This window comes from Dioscorea cayenensis, chromosome 7 (assembly GCF_009730915.1).
Source record: "Dioscorea cayenensis subsp. rotundata cultivar TDr96_F1 chromosome 7, TDr96_F1_v2_PseudoChromosome.rev07_lg8_w22 25.fasta, whole genome shotgun sequence".
In the NCBI taxonomy this organism is placed as follows: Eukaryota; Viridiplantae; Streptophyta; class Magnoliopsida; order Dioscoreales; family Dioscoreaceae; genus Dioscorea; species Dioscorea cayenensis.
This window is the reverse complement of record NC_052477.1, coordinates 25,395,257-25,412,789: the sequence shown is the minus strand read 5'-3', so window position 1 is coordinate 25,412,789 and position 17,533 is coordinate 25,395,257. Positions and strand designations below refer to the sequence as shown.

The 17,533-nt window shown below is 39.1% G+C and overlaps 1 protein-coding gene across 1 annotated transcript; it reads left to right on the top strand.

Annotated features, from left to right (window-relative positions):
- The first annotated feature begins 14,673 nt into the window (after window positions 1-14,673).
- LOC120265231 (putative disease resistance protein RGA3) lies at window positions 14,674-17,226 on the top strand. Its single transcript, XM_039273112.1, has one exon. The coding sequence runs from the start codon at window positions 14,674-14,676 to the stop codon at window positions 17,224-17,226; it is 2,553 nt and encodes an 850-aa protein (XP_039129046.1).
- The last annotated feature ends 307 nt before the right edge of the window (window positions 17,227-17,533 follow it).

The window sequence follows — 17,533 nt, the reverse complement described above, 5'->3', positions numbered from 1 at the left end:
TAACTACCTTGGAGCTGATCAATCTACGTTTACGCTCAACTTCTCTAAAGGTAATATATATATATATATCTTTTTTTTATTAATAATATATATCTCTTCAATGAATTCAGTCTAAGAAGACACAGAAAAGGTCAAGGTTAGGAATAAAGTCCATTTCATACTTTGCCTAATCTTCACAAATTAATCCCAACCATATCAAAACCCAAACATGACAAACATCAACTCCCAAGTAACAATCAACACAACTGCAAAGATGTCTACAAAGAAGCAACAACACAGATAACTCATTTCCATGGCAACTCTTACACAACTGTAAACCTTTCATGATTTCTCTGCTATTTATGAATACCTTTCATGCTCATTTCCATGGATCATATGTTTATTTTACAGAGCATAGATTCACTAATATAAAAAATCAAGAATTCCATGGATTCTCATGCTCATTTTCATGGATCATATGTTTATTTTACACAGATGAACTCATACACAACTGACATAAAAACAAACATATCAGAGAGAAAGATCTATGAAAAAAATACAAACCTTCAAGATCGCGTGGTCGGTGGCGTCTGTCACAGCTGGCGGACGGCTTTCTCTCACAGACCGATGACGGTGACCAACGGGCGGTGGTTTCTCTCACAAACCAAAGGAAAAGGAAAGAAGAAGGACAAAACTTGGATGGGAAAGCATTTAATGTCAAGGGTAAAATGGACATTTTACAATCTAAATTGGGCATTCCTCATGAAAATTGGATGAATGGTAATCAGCCTTCTCCCCTCATCTCATTCCTCATAGATTCCTCCCACATTCCTAAGCCTGCCAACCAAACAAAGCATTAGGCCCATTCCCAATTTATTCCCAATCCAAACTTTGCAAACAAATAGCTCCTCATATCTTTTTATCATCAATTTTCTTGTGTACTCCTATTTTATTTATTTATTTATTTATTTTTGTTTTAATATTTTCTAAGTACTGATCTAGCCTTTTTTTTGTAAATGAATTTGTAATTCCCATTTTTATAAAAAATAAAACTATGTTTTAGTGTAATCTCCCTTGCTTCTAACTTCTTGATTGGGCTATGCCACAACATATTCCTAATCATGTTTTTTAGATGCATATGATTGTCCAAAATTGAAAGCTCAAATATCTTTAAATCGTAGATATTGGAAGTGCATGTAGTTCCTTTTGATAATGGTGCTCCATTGTGGTAAGACGTTAACAAGCTTCTTAGAGGCCATTCTCTTCTGAAACAATATCAGCCTTGAATATGTCTTGTTTTCATACTAGACAAGAGGGTCTCTTCTCTAGTGAATGTGTGCAATAGCCATTAAGGATGTTCTCAACCAAAAGAATCATCTGAGAAGAGACATACATATTATAGACAAGTGCAAATTATAAATGACAAGTGTTGATCACCATTCAAAGAGATTATAACCTTTTTTCTATACACTAGGCAGGAGCTTGTACTACCTTCATGGAGCCTTGTTTAAAATGACAGTATAGTACTTGGACTGAATTCTGTGAGTCAACCCAAGGCATGATAGTATATATATATATATATATATATATATATATATATATATATTTTTTTGTTTTTTTGATAAAAGCAACAAGCATTGCCCCATAAAAAGATTGCCAAAGGAATAAGCATGTACGATGGTGCATCAGTTACGGTGGTTTAACAAGTGCTTAGAGATGTACCATATGAGACGGCTATCACACAAGACAATGGCAACCTATCACATGCGACTAAGATAATATATCAGGAATTGTAACCTGATAATAGTAAATCTCTTTGTCTTATAACCCTAGAGAGATGAAGGATGTGGCTCCTCCCACAAAGAATTCAGGGGGCTTTTGGTTTGGAGGAGTGGAATGGGAATGACTCCTTATATTGGGTAAGGCTTTGTTTGGATGTGGAGTAATGGGAGTGGGAGAGTATTGAGGAAGGAGTGAAGGGGTTATGATGGGGTATTCACAATGACCTAAAAAATGGGGGGTTTCTTCATTACTGACATGCAAAATGACCATAGTGCCCTTGAAAAAATATTTCTCTCCTTTCTCTCTAGATCATTCATGTGGCTGTGGAGACTGGAGAGAGATCACGATTGACGGGGCGGCTGTGGAGAAAAGTCGCAATCGTCGAGGGTGTTGAGAGAACGGTGAGCAGCAAACGACCGACGACTATTTAACAAAATACTGGTTGGTTTTTCTCTGAAGATCTGGATTCTTTCTTTTGCTTTGAATAAATGCTGGCTTTTTTCTATGTTTTGATCCAACAGATCTGTTTTTGATTGTTTTTTTTTTTGGTCTGATCTTTAACCTTGTTGTTTGAGTTGTTTTTTTGTTTTTTTTGTTTTGTTTTTAATGCTGATCATCTGATCCGGATCTTGGGACAAAATTTGGTTTTGTGTTGGCGTGCAAACTTTGATGTATTGGATCTTTTTATGGTTTCTCATTGTGAGCCATTTGTGGAGATGACAAAGATCTTCAACTTTTCTCAGTGAAGGATTTCTTTATTTTTTCTTTTTCTCTTATGTCTTGGATAAAGGTTCTTTAAAATGATGCAAGTAATCATTTAGCATCTTTTGTTGGCTGATTACTCTACGAATTATTTAATTTAAAATGCTCAAATTTTCCTGTATTAATCTCAACACTCACTCTATGTTTATCTTAAGCAGTATTAATCCTATTACTCACTCTGTATTAATCCCAAAAAAATACAAATAAGTCATAGCAATATCCACTTTTTCCATTTGTTGTTCACAAGAATGTTTGTTGAATGCATCTCTTGGATTGACTGATAAATTTTCAAACTTAAAAACTTTTAGATTGTACCACTTGAATAACCATGCCTATTGCATTCAATAAACTAATGTTTTAGTCTACATTGCAATGCTTGGTTTTTTTAGTGAAAGAGAAATGATAAGCAACCATGTTCTTGAAGACCATCAATTATGATAATGTTAACTATTATTATTATTAATTTTATTTCAAGTTACTGGGAATGATTTATGAGTTTAATTTATACAACTTTAGTAGTGACATAGTCATACAATGCAAACAAATGTCATGCTATTGTATTTATTATGGTATGTCAATCTCTGTGACTTTTGTGTTGGAACCACTCTAGCATGATTTTATTTTTAGTTTTTAGTTTTTTTTTAATAAATGCTCTGTTTATTGTGAATAAAGTAAGGTAAGAGGACAAGGATCATCTACCAATTTGAGTTTAAGAGATCCACGAAATCATTCTCTATTAATGACTAAGCAAACATCATCCTCTGTTTATATATATTACAAGTTTTAAATATAATAATTATATATATTCCCACATGAATTATTTTTTTGTTGTGCTTCTATATATTGATTATGCAATAGTCTTAAGTTACTTCAATATTAATGTTTTCTCTACATGAGTTCTTTTTTATAAATAATTTTAGATTTTCTTTCAAGTTATTTTCATTTTTTTTAGTTAAGACGAGGAGAATTAATATATGTGTTATTGTTAACTTTTAGATTTTGACAACATGACCACGCTTAAACAACTTCGGCTATGTTGCGTTATGATCATATGTTATATGTACGTAATGACACTCATGATCACTACATGTTTGACAAAACGACGTAATGAAAGACAAAGAATGATTCAACATGAGATTTCATCGACATCTATTAGACACCGCAAGCAACATGAGTACCTACACCGTATAGTTTTTGAAAATGATGTTAAGTGCATTGACAAACTACGCATGGATCGACATTGTTTTCATAATTTATGTCAATTATTAATTACAACTGGTGGGTTACGAGGCACGATAAACATTGCCGTCCACGAAATGGTCGCAATGTTTTTAAATATTCTTGCTCACCATGTTAAGAATAGAGTAATTAAATTTGGTTTTCTTCGATCGGGCGAGACAGTTAGTCTGCATTTCCATGCTGTGTTGAAGTTAGTCATTCTCTGTCATTCTGTTCTTTTGAAAAAACCAGAACCTGTACCAGAGAATTCAACTGATTTTAGATGGAAGTGGTTTAAGGTAATAAACTAAGTCTTGTAGTACTCATTGATATTCGGTAACTAATAATTTATTTTTTTACTTAATGTAGAATTTCCTTGGTGCATTAGATGGGACACATATACGTGTAAATGTACCCAAAGTTGATCGTCCAAGATATAGATCAAGAAAATCCAAAATAACTACTAATGTCCTCGCTGTTTGCAGCCAATACATGCAATTTATGTATGTTTTGTCTGGTTGGGAAGGATTAGCTCATGATGGCTAGGTCCTTAGAGATGCTGTAACCAAGCCTAATGGATTAAGGGTTCCAGATGGTAAATAAAAGAATTATGTTTTCAATTGGCTCTCAAATCCTACCAATAAATTGGTCAAAAACCTTTTACTAATAAATTTTCTCGATTTACTAGTTTTTTACTACTTAGTGGATGCCGGGTACCCAAACAGCCCTGGTTTTCTTGCACCTTTTTGAGAACAACGCTACCACTTAAGTTCTTGGTCCGATGGCCATCAACCCCTTACACCTCAAGAATTTTTCAACATGAAACACGCTAGTGCAAGACATGTGATCGAGAGGACATTTGGTCTTCTAAAGAGCCGTTGGAAAATTTTATCAAGCCCAAGTTTTTATAACATCGTCACCCAACGACGCATCATTAATGCTTGTTGTCTACTCCATAACTTTATTAGAAGAGAGATGGCAGAAGACCTTGCCGAAGATGAGGTTGACAATCTAACCCTAGATGAAAATGTAGAAGATGATATAGAAAATATTACGGCCATTGAACCAACGGACGCGTGGACACAATTTAGGCATAACATGGCCGTTGACATGTTTAACACTTGGCATTCAACTTGATGGTGAAACGAAAAAGAACATCATTTTATATTTAATGAGTCCATGTGAACTCAAATATATATGTTACTTATGTTTTATGACTTGTATGTTTTTTTTTTCATTGTTAATGTATTTGGTGTGAACATCATTTTGTGGTCTCATTGTTGATGTCTTTGGTGTGAACATCATTTTGTCTAATCTTGTCAGGTGAAATAGGAATTTTGTGTAATGTTGTCTACATGACATGTTATCTTGTTAACATTTACCACAATCAATTTATGGTTTAATATTGACCATTGCATGTATTTTTTTTCTTTATGTAGAATGGAGTCAGATTCACAACCAAGGGGCCGGGGACAAAACAAGCATTATTGGACTGTGGAAGAAGACAAAGCCCTTATTGATGCGTTAGTTGAGTTATCTACAAATACATTATGGCGGGAAGAGAATGGGTTTAGAAATGGTTACCTTAACCAATTGGAAAAAATGGTTAAAGAAAAGATTCCAACGAGCACCTTGAAAGCATTTCCCAACATCGAGTCTCGGGTAAAATTGTTTAGAAGCAAGACTACTGCAATTGCCGATATTTTACAAATAAGTGGTTCAACTGGAACTATGAGAGATGCACTATTGAATGTGAAAAAAATGCATATGATGAGTATGTTAAGGTACACATAATTTGATTTGGTGATTATAACATGAACTATACATTTGACACTATATTGTTAACTTATTTCTAATGTAATGTAGAATCATAAGGAAGCAAGTGGTATGTATGGCAAGGCTTTTCCTTTCTTTAATGACTTGGTTGCAGTCTTCGCAAGAGATAGAGCTCAAGGAAGTGCAAGAGGGGATATTGGGGATGATGCAGAGCAGTATTCACATGAGAACATCACTTTGGATGACGACACAGGCTTCTTTGAAATGGCGAGTGATGATTTTGACATGGCTAGAGAGGAACCTTATCCGGCCCCATCGCCTATAGGATCAGAGACAAGCACCTCAAGAGGACGTCGAAAAAGAAAAGCTCCCGTGGATCCATCAATGGATAAAATATCTCAAAATTTTCAAATTTTCGTGGAAATTATTGGTCCAGGGTTTAAGACACTTGTTGAAGCCACAACTCGTGAGGTGCAACGTGATGAAGCTCGTGAGGTGGCCCTTCAAGCTCGTGAAGTGGCCCTTCAAGCTCGTGAGAAGGCTCATGAAACTGTTCTTGCTGAAATTCACCAAAGAAAAAATTTACTGCCTCAAGTAATTTTTGAAATTGAAGGTCTTTCTAATGATGAGGCGATGTTCATCCTACAGGTACTTTTGTAGCTCGCTAATCATTTCTTATTCAATTCCTTTTCGTTTGAAACGGTTTACGACAATGATGCTATGTTGCTTATAGGTTTTGCCTAATGATGATGATCAAATGAAAACTTTTTTTGGGTTGCCTGAGAACAAAAAGTTGCGTTTTTGTCATGTGTTGTTATCAAGGTTGGGCTATACCCCACCTAGTATGTAATCACTTTGGTTTTATGTAATTTGATCAGATGGTTATAAATATTTTGATGTTTGCATGTTGAATGAATGATGTTTGTTGTAATTTGATTGGATGATTAAGAATATTTAGATGTTTGTATGTTGAATGAATGTTGCATGATTTTGTTGTAAGTTGATCGGTTATTTTAATGTTTGTATGTTGAATGCATGTTGAATGATGATTGTTGTAATTTGATGTTTGTTATAATTAGAGAGGTTTTCATTAACTAATTTCTTTTTGGAAATATTTTTTAGGACATTAACCAAATTGTAATTAGTTATTTAAATCTATTAATTATTTATTTATCATAATATTAACAACAAATTTGTATATTAATCAATATGAATGGCTAAAAAAATAATTATTATGGTTCATAATATGTTTATTTAAAAATATATTTAAATTGGTAATTATCTATTTATTATAATTAATTACTCGCTAATTACTGATATTAACAAAAATTTTGGAAATTTTGTGACTTATTAAAAATAAATATTTATTTATGATAATTAATTTACATAAATACTTAAATATTTATTTAAAATATAATTTTTTTAATTCATTTGTATAAAGGACATAAAAGTTATTTTATCACACTTTTTTCTTTTCACTTTTCCCATTTCTAATAAACTATCTCTCCAATCCTTCCAACCAAACAAAGTTTTTATTCACATTCTTTTTCCAATCCTCCTCATTATCATTACCTTTCTACTCCATTCCATTCCATTCCTTGCAACCAAACGCCCACTCAATGAATAGTAGATGAAGAATATTATATAATATTTTTTTTCAGTAATTTTGTATAGTACTATACGATATCATAGAGTGGGTTGAAAACCTTGTGTCACTCACCAATCATTTTTGTGACTTCCCACGGTGTCATCGAGTGATTATCATAACAATATTTTTTTTAAATAATAATTATGCGATAATATGACATGTCAAACAGTGAGAATATTGCAATATTGCAATAATCATTAAAATCAAGGGTTCTCTCCAAAGCATAAATTAAATTTGAAGTTAATGGAATCATTAGTTCAGCAAGATTGAACCTTCCTGAAACCTTCTTTTATATTAAATATGCTCGAGTTCTTTCTTCATGACAGCCCTGGAAACATGGAAACAATGAATTGCTAAATGTGCCATGTTTGTCAAATTTCAAGCTGAGTAATTGCCAGCGAGGTGTCAATTATATATATAAATATAGAGAGAATTTTAAGTGCTTTTGTTCAATCATAGCATGTTTTAATATATGTAAAAATATTAAGGTTAGTTTCTTGTTTATCACCTTTAGATGCCGAGTCCCTATTAGAATATTATATGTTTTCATTACTTCCAAGGGCTGCAAATGATCTTAAATGTTTATAATTATTACTTGTTTATTGGCTTTAGATATTGAGCTCACATCCGTTGTAGCATTAATTCAATTTGATCATTGTTCTAACATCCAAAAAAATCTGGCATGAATACGTAAAAATAGGAAAAAAAAATAGAAATTGGCAACACAACTGCAAATATTTGTATTCATAAATCACTCAAACTCTTGAACATATTGGACATTACTAGAAAAAATTATAAACATATATGAAAATATTACCTCTATATTGAGTGCCTGTTTGGATAGGCAGAATTATGACATAATCTGTATAATATGCCGTAATTTAATATTTTCTGAGAATTATGCCATATTGGTTGTTTAGGTACTTATTTTAGAGTATAAAATTATGGCATAATATAGGCATTATGACATAAAAATATATTCCACTCTTAGTGGAATATTTTTTTATTGTAAAAACTCTCTCTTTTGATCCAGCAACCAGCCACCAGTCCACCGGTGGCTTGGCCATCCTCTGGCGATTAGCCACCGGTCCGGCCGGCGGTCCAACCGACCTCCGGTGATCGGTCATCGGTCCATCGACGGTCCGATCATCGGTCCACCGGCCTCTGGTGATACGCCGACGATCCACCGGTGGTTCGCCAGGCTTCCGACAACTAGTCACCGGTCCAGCGGCCTTCGGTGACACACCAGTGATCCATTGGTGGTCCGCCCCGGTGGCCTCCGGTGACACACCGGCGATCCACCGGTGCTCCGTCCGACTTCCGACGATTGGCTACAGGTCCACCGGTGGTCTAGTTGCCGACCGGTCCATCTTCGTAATTTTTTTTATTTTAGTAACCAAACAATCATTCTGTAAGAATAAAATATGCTATAATTTCTGTAATAATCACCTGCAATTCCTACATAATAAAATTATGTCATATTTTTTTATTTTGCAGCCAAACAAGCCCTGAATTTAAAAATAAATAAATCATATTTTATTAAAAATTAAAAAAAATACTAAATATGAGGAAGACGCGAGACTAAAACAACTAAGATGCAAACAGACTACTAAGATAAACTCAATGGTCTTTAAATTTATCTAAAATAAACATTTCCGTATATCACTCTCCATACAAAATAAATACATATCCATTGCATAAAAGTACTCAAAACATCCTTACTGTTAGAAGAGGGAAGAATGAAAGAGGAGGAGAAGAAGTAGATCAATTACTTATCTCATATTACACAACAAGTGATCATGGGGCTTTATATAGAAGCTAAATGTACAGGTATACATATGTATATATATACATACATCTAATATACATACACATATCTAACACCCCCCCCTCAAACTCAAGGCGGATCATGTGTCTTGAGTTTGGACAACAAAAATAGATGCTGATCACGTGTCTGGGCTTTAGTGAAGAAATCAGCCACCGAACCTCGAGAGGCGGATAATGAAGCGACACAAAGATAAGCACGAACATGACAACGAGTGAAGTGCGCATCCACACCAATGTGTTTGGTCACCATGCTTGACTCGATCGCCAGCAATCGAAGGGCTCCCTGCATCGATCACAGTGAATAGGAATAGGAGAATGAATCGGTACACTAAAATCCTCTAGAATGGAGCGAATCCAAAGCACCTCCTATACTGTAGAAGCCAAAGCACGAACCTCACCTCAAAGACTAGACTTGGCAACAACTGCTTTCTTAGTCTTCCAAACAACAAGGGAAGACCCTAGAAAGATACACTAGCCAAAGTGATGTAGACCCTATCATCGTGGGAGCTGCCCCCAAGTAGCATCGAATAGGCCTCGTAGTCAAGAGTGGACTCGCTGTGAGTAGAACAAACCACGCGAGACAAGTTACTAAGATATCGCAAAGACGCCAAGAAGATGTCCATAATGAACAAAGGTGGGAGCCGCAACAAACCGATCGAGAATGTGCACAAGATGAGAGATGTCGGGATGTGTAACAAGAAGATATACCAAGCTACCAACAAGATGCCGATAGCGAGTAGGATCCGTAAGGGAGTTCCATCGAAGCACGAAGTCGCAAATGCAACTCCATCGGTGTAGCGGCAAAGATGCAGTATCGGTCAAGCAAGAGCGAGCAAGAAGATCAAGAGTGTATCGCTGAGATAATCGAGTAACCATCAAGATGAGATGTGATCTCGATACCCGTAAAATAACGAGCGGAACTAGATCAGCCATCAAGAAGGTCTCACACAATTTCGCTTCACAAAAAGTGATATGAGCGTAATCATCACCAAGAAGAATCATATCATCCACATACGTAAGAAGAATGGTCCGCCACGAGGTGAAGAATGAATAAAGACTGCCGGGTCATGGATGCTCGAAGTAAATCCAGCAGCCTCAACAACTGTACTGAATCTCTCAAACCAGGCACGAGGAGCCTGCTTGAGACCATAGAGAGCACGGCGAAGATGACAAACAGATCCTGGAGGCACCTGAAGGCTAGGAGGAGGAGTCATGTAGACCTCCTCTTCGGTCCCCATGAAGAAAAGGCGCTCTTCACATCAAGTCGATGAAGAACCCACCGACGAACAGTGGCAACAACAACTAATGTACGAACAGTGTGCATGTGGGCCACAGGGGCAAAAGTCTCCTCATAGTCACGACAATACTCCTGCTGAAAACCGTGAGCAACAAGACGCGCTTTTATAGCGCCGAGAGATCCATCGAACGGGTCTTCACCCGATAAATCCAGATGACAAGTAATGGGAATGGCATGAGCAGGGAGAGGGACAATATCCCATGTGTGAGTCCGAGATAAGGCATCAAGCTCCTTAGTCATGGCGGTCCGCCACTCAGGGGATCGAACCGCCTCGTAGGGTACCGGCTCAATGACATCTCGAGATACTAGTGCTAGAAGAAGCATAACGGGCAATGGTGGATGTAAAGTGGAGCGATCTCGTAAAGAGTAAGGAGGGGAGGATACCTCAGGAGCTGGATCAATAGTAGGGGAGGCGTCAGAGAGGACCGGCATTGGTGGAGTCACAGTGGGATCTCGACGATGGTAAAGTAAACGAACTGGCGGGTGAGCAGGAGGGAGTGAAGAAGAAGTGGTAGACACAGCATGAGACTCAACAGATAGTGGAGAAGGAGGGTCAAGAGAGGAGTGACTAAGAAGCTCTGGAGAAGTGAGGAGAGGAGGAGAGGAAGGCACTGGGGAAGTATCTGCAGGAGAAAAGGGAGGGAAAAGAAAAGAGAAAAGAACCAAGGGAGATGGAGACTCAGTAGAAGAAGGAGGGGTATAAAAGAGGTTAGCTTCATCAAATGTGACATCTCGAGAGATACGAATACGACGGGTAGCAGGATCATAGCAACGATAACCTTTATGCGCAAGGCTATATCCCAGAGAAACACAAGAGACAGACTGGGCGGTGAGTTTGGTCCATTCCCGAGGTGAGAGCAAAACAAAACAACGACAACCAAAAAAACGAAGATGATCATAGCGAGGAGGTGTGCCATGAAGACACTCTCCCGGGCTGCGATCATGGAGATGAGAGGAAGGCTGGAGGTTAATTAGATAAACAGCCGTACTGACAGCATCAACCCAAAAGTGAGGAGGAAGAAATGCACCAAGAAGAAGGGCATGAGCCGTCTCTAAGATATGAAGATGCTTACGTTCTGCTACCCCATTCTGAAGATGAGCCCCAGGACAAGATAACTGAGGCAAGGTGCCCTCAGAGGACAAAAAAAGCACGAAAAAGCCTGAGAAATGTATTCACCATATGAGTAAGATCGGAAGATCTTGACTGAGGCAGCAAACTGGGTGTGAACCATGGCTATAAAAGATCGATAAATAGACAATAACTGACCACGATTATGCATAAAGTAGATCCAAGTAAAGCGAGTGTAGTCATCAATAAAAATAACATAATAGCGGTTACCTCCTTTAGAAACAAAAGGAGCGGGACCCCAAACATCAGAATGAATAAGATCAAAAGGAGTAGTAGTCTGAGATACACTCATAGGATAAGGAAGTTGAAGCTGTTTACCAAGTTTACAGCCAAGACAGACAATATCAGAGGAAGGAGAGACAGCTCCTAGGACACCAAGACGAACAAGAGATGACAGACGAGAGTGACACAAATGACCGAGACGATGATGCCACAGATGATGAGATAAAACGGCAGCATGACAATGATGAACATCCTTAGCGGAAGATGATAGATGAAGAGTATCTAACACATAGACTCCATCATGGCGGCGGCCAGCTCCAATCACCTTCCCACTGTGATCCTGCACACGACATGAGGTACGGTCAAAAATAACCTGACAGCCATAATCAGTAAGTTGACTAACAGACATAAGGTTCATGGATAAACGAGGAACATGAGATACAGAGGGAATAGAGAAGAAAGTAGAAGAAAAATGGCCAGTAGATAAAATAGGAAGCAGGGTGCCATCAGCAGTACGAACACGTGTAATATGTAATGGTGGACGAGAATGATGAAGATAAGTGGAATCATGAGTCATGTGAAGAGAAGCACCAGAATCAAGAAGCCATAGAGGACAGGAACTACCTGGAGCAGAAGGTGGAACCTGAGCTGACCGTGCATGACCAGTGGGATCTGCGAGGTGAGACTGCTGAAACTGGCGAAACATCGCCAACAACTGATGATCAGCAGGAGACAGAGACGGAGAAGATGATGTAGCCGGAGATGGTAGAGCAGGAGAGCCCTGAACAGAATGAACCTGTTGGTTGGAGTGAGGCAGCGGTAGAAGAGGTGGTGAAGGAACAGTACGGGGAAGTCCACGCTGCTTCTTCCGATACTCACGCTCAAGATGACCAAACATGCCACAGTAGTGACGAACCATACTGCGTTTCGGCCGTGTAGAAGAAGAAGGCCGAGATGAGACAGAAGGTGCCGGGGGTCGAGTAGATGATAACGAAGAGATAGGAGGAAGGCGAGGGGCAGTAAGAGCACTACCTCCCCCTGTAATAGAAGCCCGGAGACGGGTTTCCTCAGCACGAACAAATGTGAAGGCATCATCCAAAGAGTAGATCGAGGGGGCATGCAGTAACTGAGCCCGAGTTTGCTCAAACTCAGGACGAAGGCGCATAATGAACTCATACATACGTCGTGTCCCATCATGACTACGGCGACGAGAGCAAGACTCAGAACAAGTAAGGATCTGGGAAGCATGAGCAGCACAATAAGGAGGAGTCGGAGCATCAACTCGACGCCATAAGGCACACTACCGACTATAGAATCGGGTCGACGGTGTCCTCGCCTGCGAAGACTAGAGAGAGTCTGGTATAAGGTGTAAAGTTGCGCTCGATCGAACCACAGAGAGCGACGCTCAAGATAATCCCACATCTCCCGAGCAAAGGGGAAGGTCGCAATCCGAGTACGAATATCAAGAGCGACCGTCCCGATGATTATCATCTTAGTCGAGAATCGCCGCGAACCCATTTCTCAAACTGCTGCTCAAAGGCCGTGAGAAGGACAGAGGCCTCGGTGGAAGGAATGGTGTCAGGAATAGAAGGAGCCGAAGGAGCAGTACTAGTACCGTCAACGTGACGAAGAACGCGAATGCCATCGAGAATTCGCTTGAGAGTGAGCCGCCATGCAATGTAGTTGGTGCCATCAAGTACAACATCTGAATGATGGAGATTGCGAGCACTGAATCCATAGCCATCCATATTTAAATATAGATATAATAATAATAATAATAATAATAATAATAATTTTTTTTGATCACGTGTGTACAGTGACAATCAAATCAATGTGGTTGCTTTTGAGGACAGAGAGCTTCTTTGAGCTTGGCATCATATGTTTGGAAAAAGGCACAAAGCCTTGATTCAAGGAAATGGAGGGCTGGTGGGATGATCATGATTTTCCGGCGAGCAGGGGCCGGGCGCGGCCGGGAGCTAGGGGTCAGGGCGAGGGAGCCGGGGTCAAGTGGGCCGGACGGGCCGGGCAGGGCGAGGTTCGGGCGAGGTCTCGGGCGGGTTTGGCAGGTGTTTGCAGGGCAGGTCTCGGGGCGGGCAGGGGTGGCTGGGGCAGGGTGGATGGGCGGCGAGGTGGGGGGATCAGGGGGCTGGGCCGAGGGTCAGGGCCGGGCCGTGGGGCAAGGGGCGGGGCCGAGGTCGGGCGAGGCTGGGGCGGCGGGGATTTTTTAATGTATGAATGAGGGAAGAAAAGAAGAGGTGTAAGAAAGGAGGGAAGAAGAAAGAACTGGCCGGAGAGATGGCCGGAGAGATGACCGGAGAGGTGGCCGGAGAAGAAAACCTAGTCTGATACCATGTTAGAAGAGGGAAGAATGAAAGAGGAGGAGAAGTAGATCAATTACTTATCTCATATTACACAACAAGTGATCATGGGGCTTCATATAGAAGCTAAATGTACAGGTATACGTATGTATATATATACATACATCTAATATACATACACATATCTAACACTTACAACCTAACAAACATGGATTAAAAATTTTATTTATAAAACCCAACAAGCATGGATAAATTAATTAAGCACTAAACTCAATCATTTGCAGATTGATTGCCAAATCGCTGATGCCACTGCCAACAATCATTGATGCCCAACTCCTCATAAACTTCTCTGCTCATGTGTCTGCTATTTTTTTATTTTAATTAAAATATATTTTCCCAATTAGACGTTTCCTCCTCCTAACTCCCCTTTATATATATATATATATATATATATTATCATTTTATATTTATTCATCCTCTCAAACGTTTTCTCGAGCCCCAACCAAGAAGAAGCTCCATGAAATTTCGCTCTCTTTTCCATCAAACTTGTTTTACATGTTGTCCATCGAGCCCCACCAACATCACTCATCTTAATCACAACCTTCAAATGTTCAACGCCCACCACACCTACAAATTATACCAACTAACAAGTTGACAATATATAACCATTACAAGCAAAAGCCTTGCACTGATACTCTAAGAAAAATTAGCAAACATGCATGCCTTCATCTCCTTCATCCAAGAATTCAATCTCTTCCATATCTTCAACAAATGCTCCACAGAGAAACAACACCAGTTGCATTTCTCTAACTTGATAAAACTCTTGCATCTTGGAGAGATAGCCACCAGGATTAAGAGGATCAATGACAAGCTGCAATGTATTGGAGGAACAAAGACAAAATATTCAAGAATGACTTCCTTTCCCCAGTGGGAGGTTGTTGGAGGGAGAATCACTAAGGATGCTGATGAAATGATCAAGCTCTTGTTTGCAGCAGTAAAACCAGGAGTTAAATCTCTTGTGTTTGGGATTACCGGCAAGGGTGGCATCGGAAAGACAATGCTTGCTCGGAGAATATATGATGACAGGCTTGTGCAAGCTTGGTTTCAGGTGAAGGTTTGGTTATCTATATCTGATGAGGATTTGCTTTATGCTCAGATGTTGAGAGAAATCATACACCAGGCTGGTGGTTGGTGTTGTGGTGATGAAACCATGTCTGAGCTGGAGGAAATGCTGGTGGCTGTTGTACAAGGGAAGAGACTATTTCTTGTTTTTGATGGTGTTTTCAATCTGGATCTCTGCAATCAACTTCTGAAGCTTGTAACAAGCAGTTGTGGAGATGGGAGTAGGGTGTTGGTCACCTCCAGGTTTGATGACTTAGCCAGAGAGTTGGGTGCAGTACACCTTCACAAGATGTCTTTGCTGAGTGAAACAGAGAGCTGGTCACTTGCATGCAAGATGTTTGATTTTCAGACCAATATTGAGCTGGTGGACATTGCCAAGGATGGCATAGACAAATGTCATGGGCATCCTCTAGCTGTCAAGCTTCTCGGAGGAATTTTTGCAGAACATAAGAGATCTGAATGGAAGAAAGTAACTCAAGGTTTAGATGATATGAAGTCGGAAAAGAACGGATTTTTCTTGTCTGTCTATGAAGCTCTGCCTTCTCATCTCAAACAATGCTTCCTTTTCTGTGCTCTGTTTACTGGAAACAGAACCAGAGAACGTAGAGATATAATCCAGCTGTGGATTGCAGAGGGCTTGATAAAACCTGAAAAGAACAGAGCTCTGGAGGACTTGGCAGAAGTGTATTACTCAGAGATAGTTTCCAGAAATCTTCTTCAACCAGAACTTGGAAATCATGAGCAAGAGTTGAGATGCACCATGCATCAACTTCTCCGAGAGCTGGCTCGACAATTGACACAACACTGCCATTATATCAATGGGAAGGTAAGTTCACTCATACTCTTAGAAAAACCATCAGTGACTAGTAATCATGTACGTGTATTGGATCTCAGAGGAACAGAGATTGATGAGATACCAGATAGCATTGGCTTCTTAAGGTACCTCAGATATCTTAATCTTTCTCAAACGAAAGTTCGCAATCTTCCCGACTCCATCAGAAACCTCTCCAACCTACAATTTTTATCTCTCAATTCTTGTAAAAAACTGGAGAGCATTCCACCTGGAATAACACAACTTTACAACCTAAGAAGTCTGGATATTCTTCACACGAAAGTAGCACGTCTTCCGTATGGGATTAAAAACATGAAACATCTCAATTCCCTGATTGGTGGTTGTTGTTATTTGTTGGATGAGTTGAGGACTCTGTCTGAGCTCAGGGAACTCCACATAGAAAACTTGAACATGGCCAAGACCGGAGGAGATGTCCAGATGTTATCGAACAAGAAGTTTCTCCAACTTCTTGTACTGTCATGGAGTCATGAGCCTAAACCAATGATCACAGGAAACATCATCCAAGAACTTCGCCCATCTCCAAGTACCAAACGCCTCACTATTACTAGTTTTCCTGGCACTGAATATCCCAAGTGGTTCTCCTCATCTAACAACTTGTGCAATCTTACACTGTTGGTTCTTGAACATTGTTCATTCTGTGTACAACTACCATCACTGGGTGATTTACCAGAATTGAAATACCTTCGAATCACAGGTTGCAAGGGAATTGTCACTATAGATATTAAATTTTTTGGTGAAAAGGCTTTCCCAAGATTAGAGCGTCTGATAATGGAGGAGATGAACATGTGGGAGAAATGGGTTGGACCAAAGAGTGCATTCCCTTCTTTAAGATCACTGTTCCTGAGGAACTGTCCTATGTTGATGTCTCTTCCTCAATGCTTACAACGTGCCAAAGTTTTGACAGAGCTGGTCATACAAGGTGCAGATAGACTCAGAGCACTAGAGAATTTCCAGTCAATCATGGATTTGCAAATTGAAAGTAGTACAAACATTGAGAAGGTCTGCAATTTCCCTGCTCTCAAGAGATTGAAGATTGTCAAGTGTCCTGCTTTGGATGTTGTCAAGAATATGCCTTGTTTAGAGATTTTACATTTGGTGGATGTCTCAATGGATTCATTGCCTGTATGGTTTGGATCAGACATGAATGTCAAGCTTAAATTACTAGATATCACTGGTAATGACAGGCTGCTGAACAGAGTTAAGAAAGGAGGTGAAGAGTGGGAGAAGATTGCTCGAATTCCTCGTTTCATTGCATGCAATGCCAACAAATCTTCCCTGATTTCTTACTATTGAAGGCCGCATGGGTGCTTTGGTGAAAAATGGACTTTTTGTTGAGAGAATTAATGGGATGATTTTACAAATATATGGAGGGAACAAATCCTTAGCTTCTAGCTAATCTTGTTTTACTGTATTGTCATGAATGGATGATCCATATAGATCATTTTCCTTGTGTATTTGTCTCTTTATTGACACCCTTAATTACTTCTATGTTGTTCTTACACATTTACTCATGGTATCTACAATCATTTCTTATATTTTACTTCTTTAATTTCCTTTTGTATTTGTCTTTCTTCACAACGAGACCATGCTTACCCATATT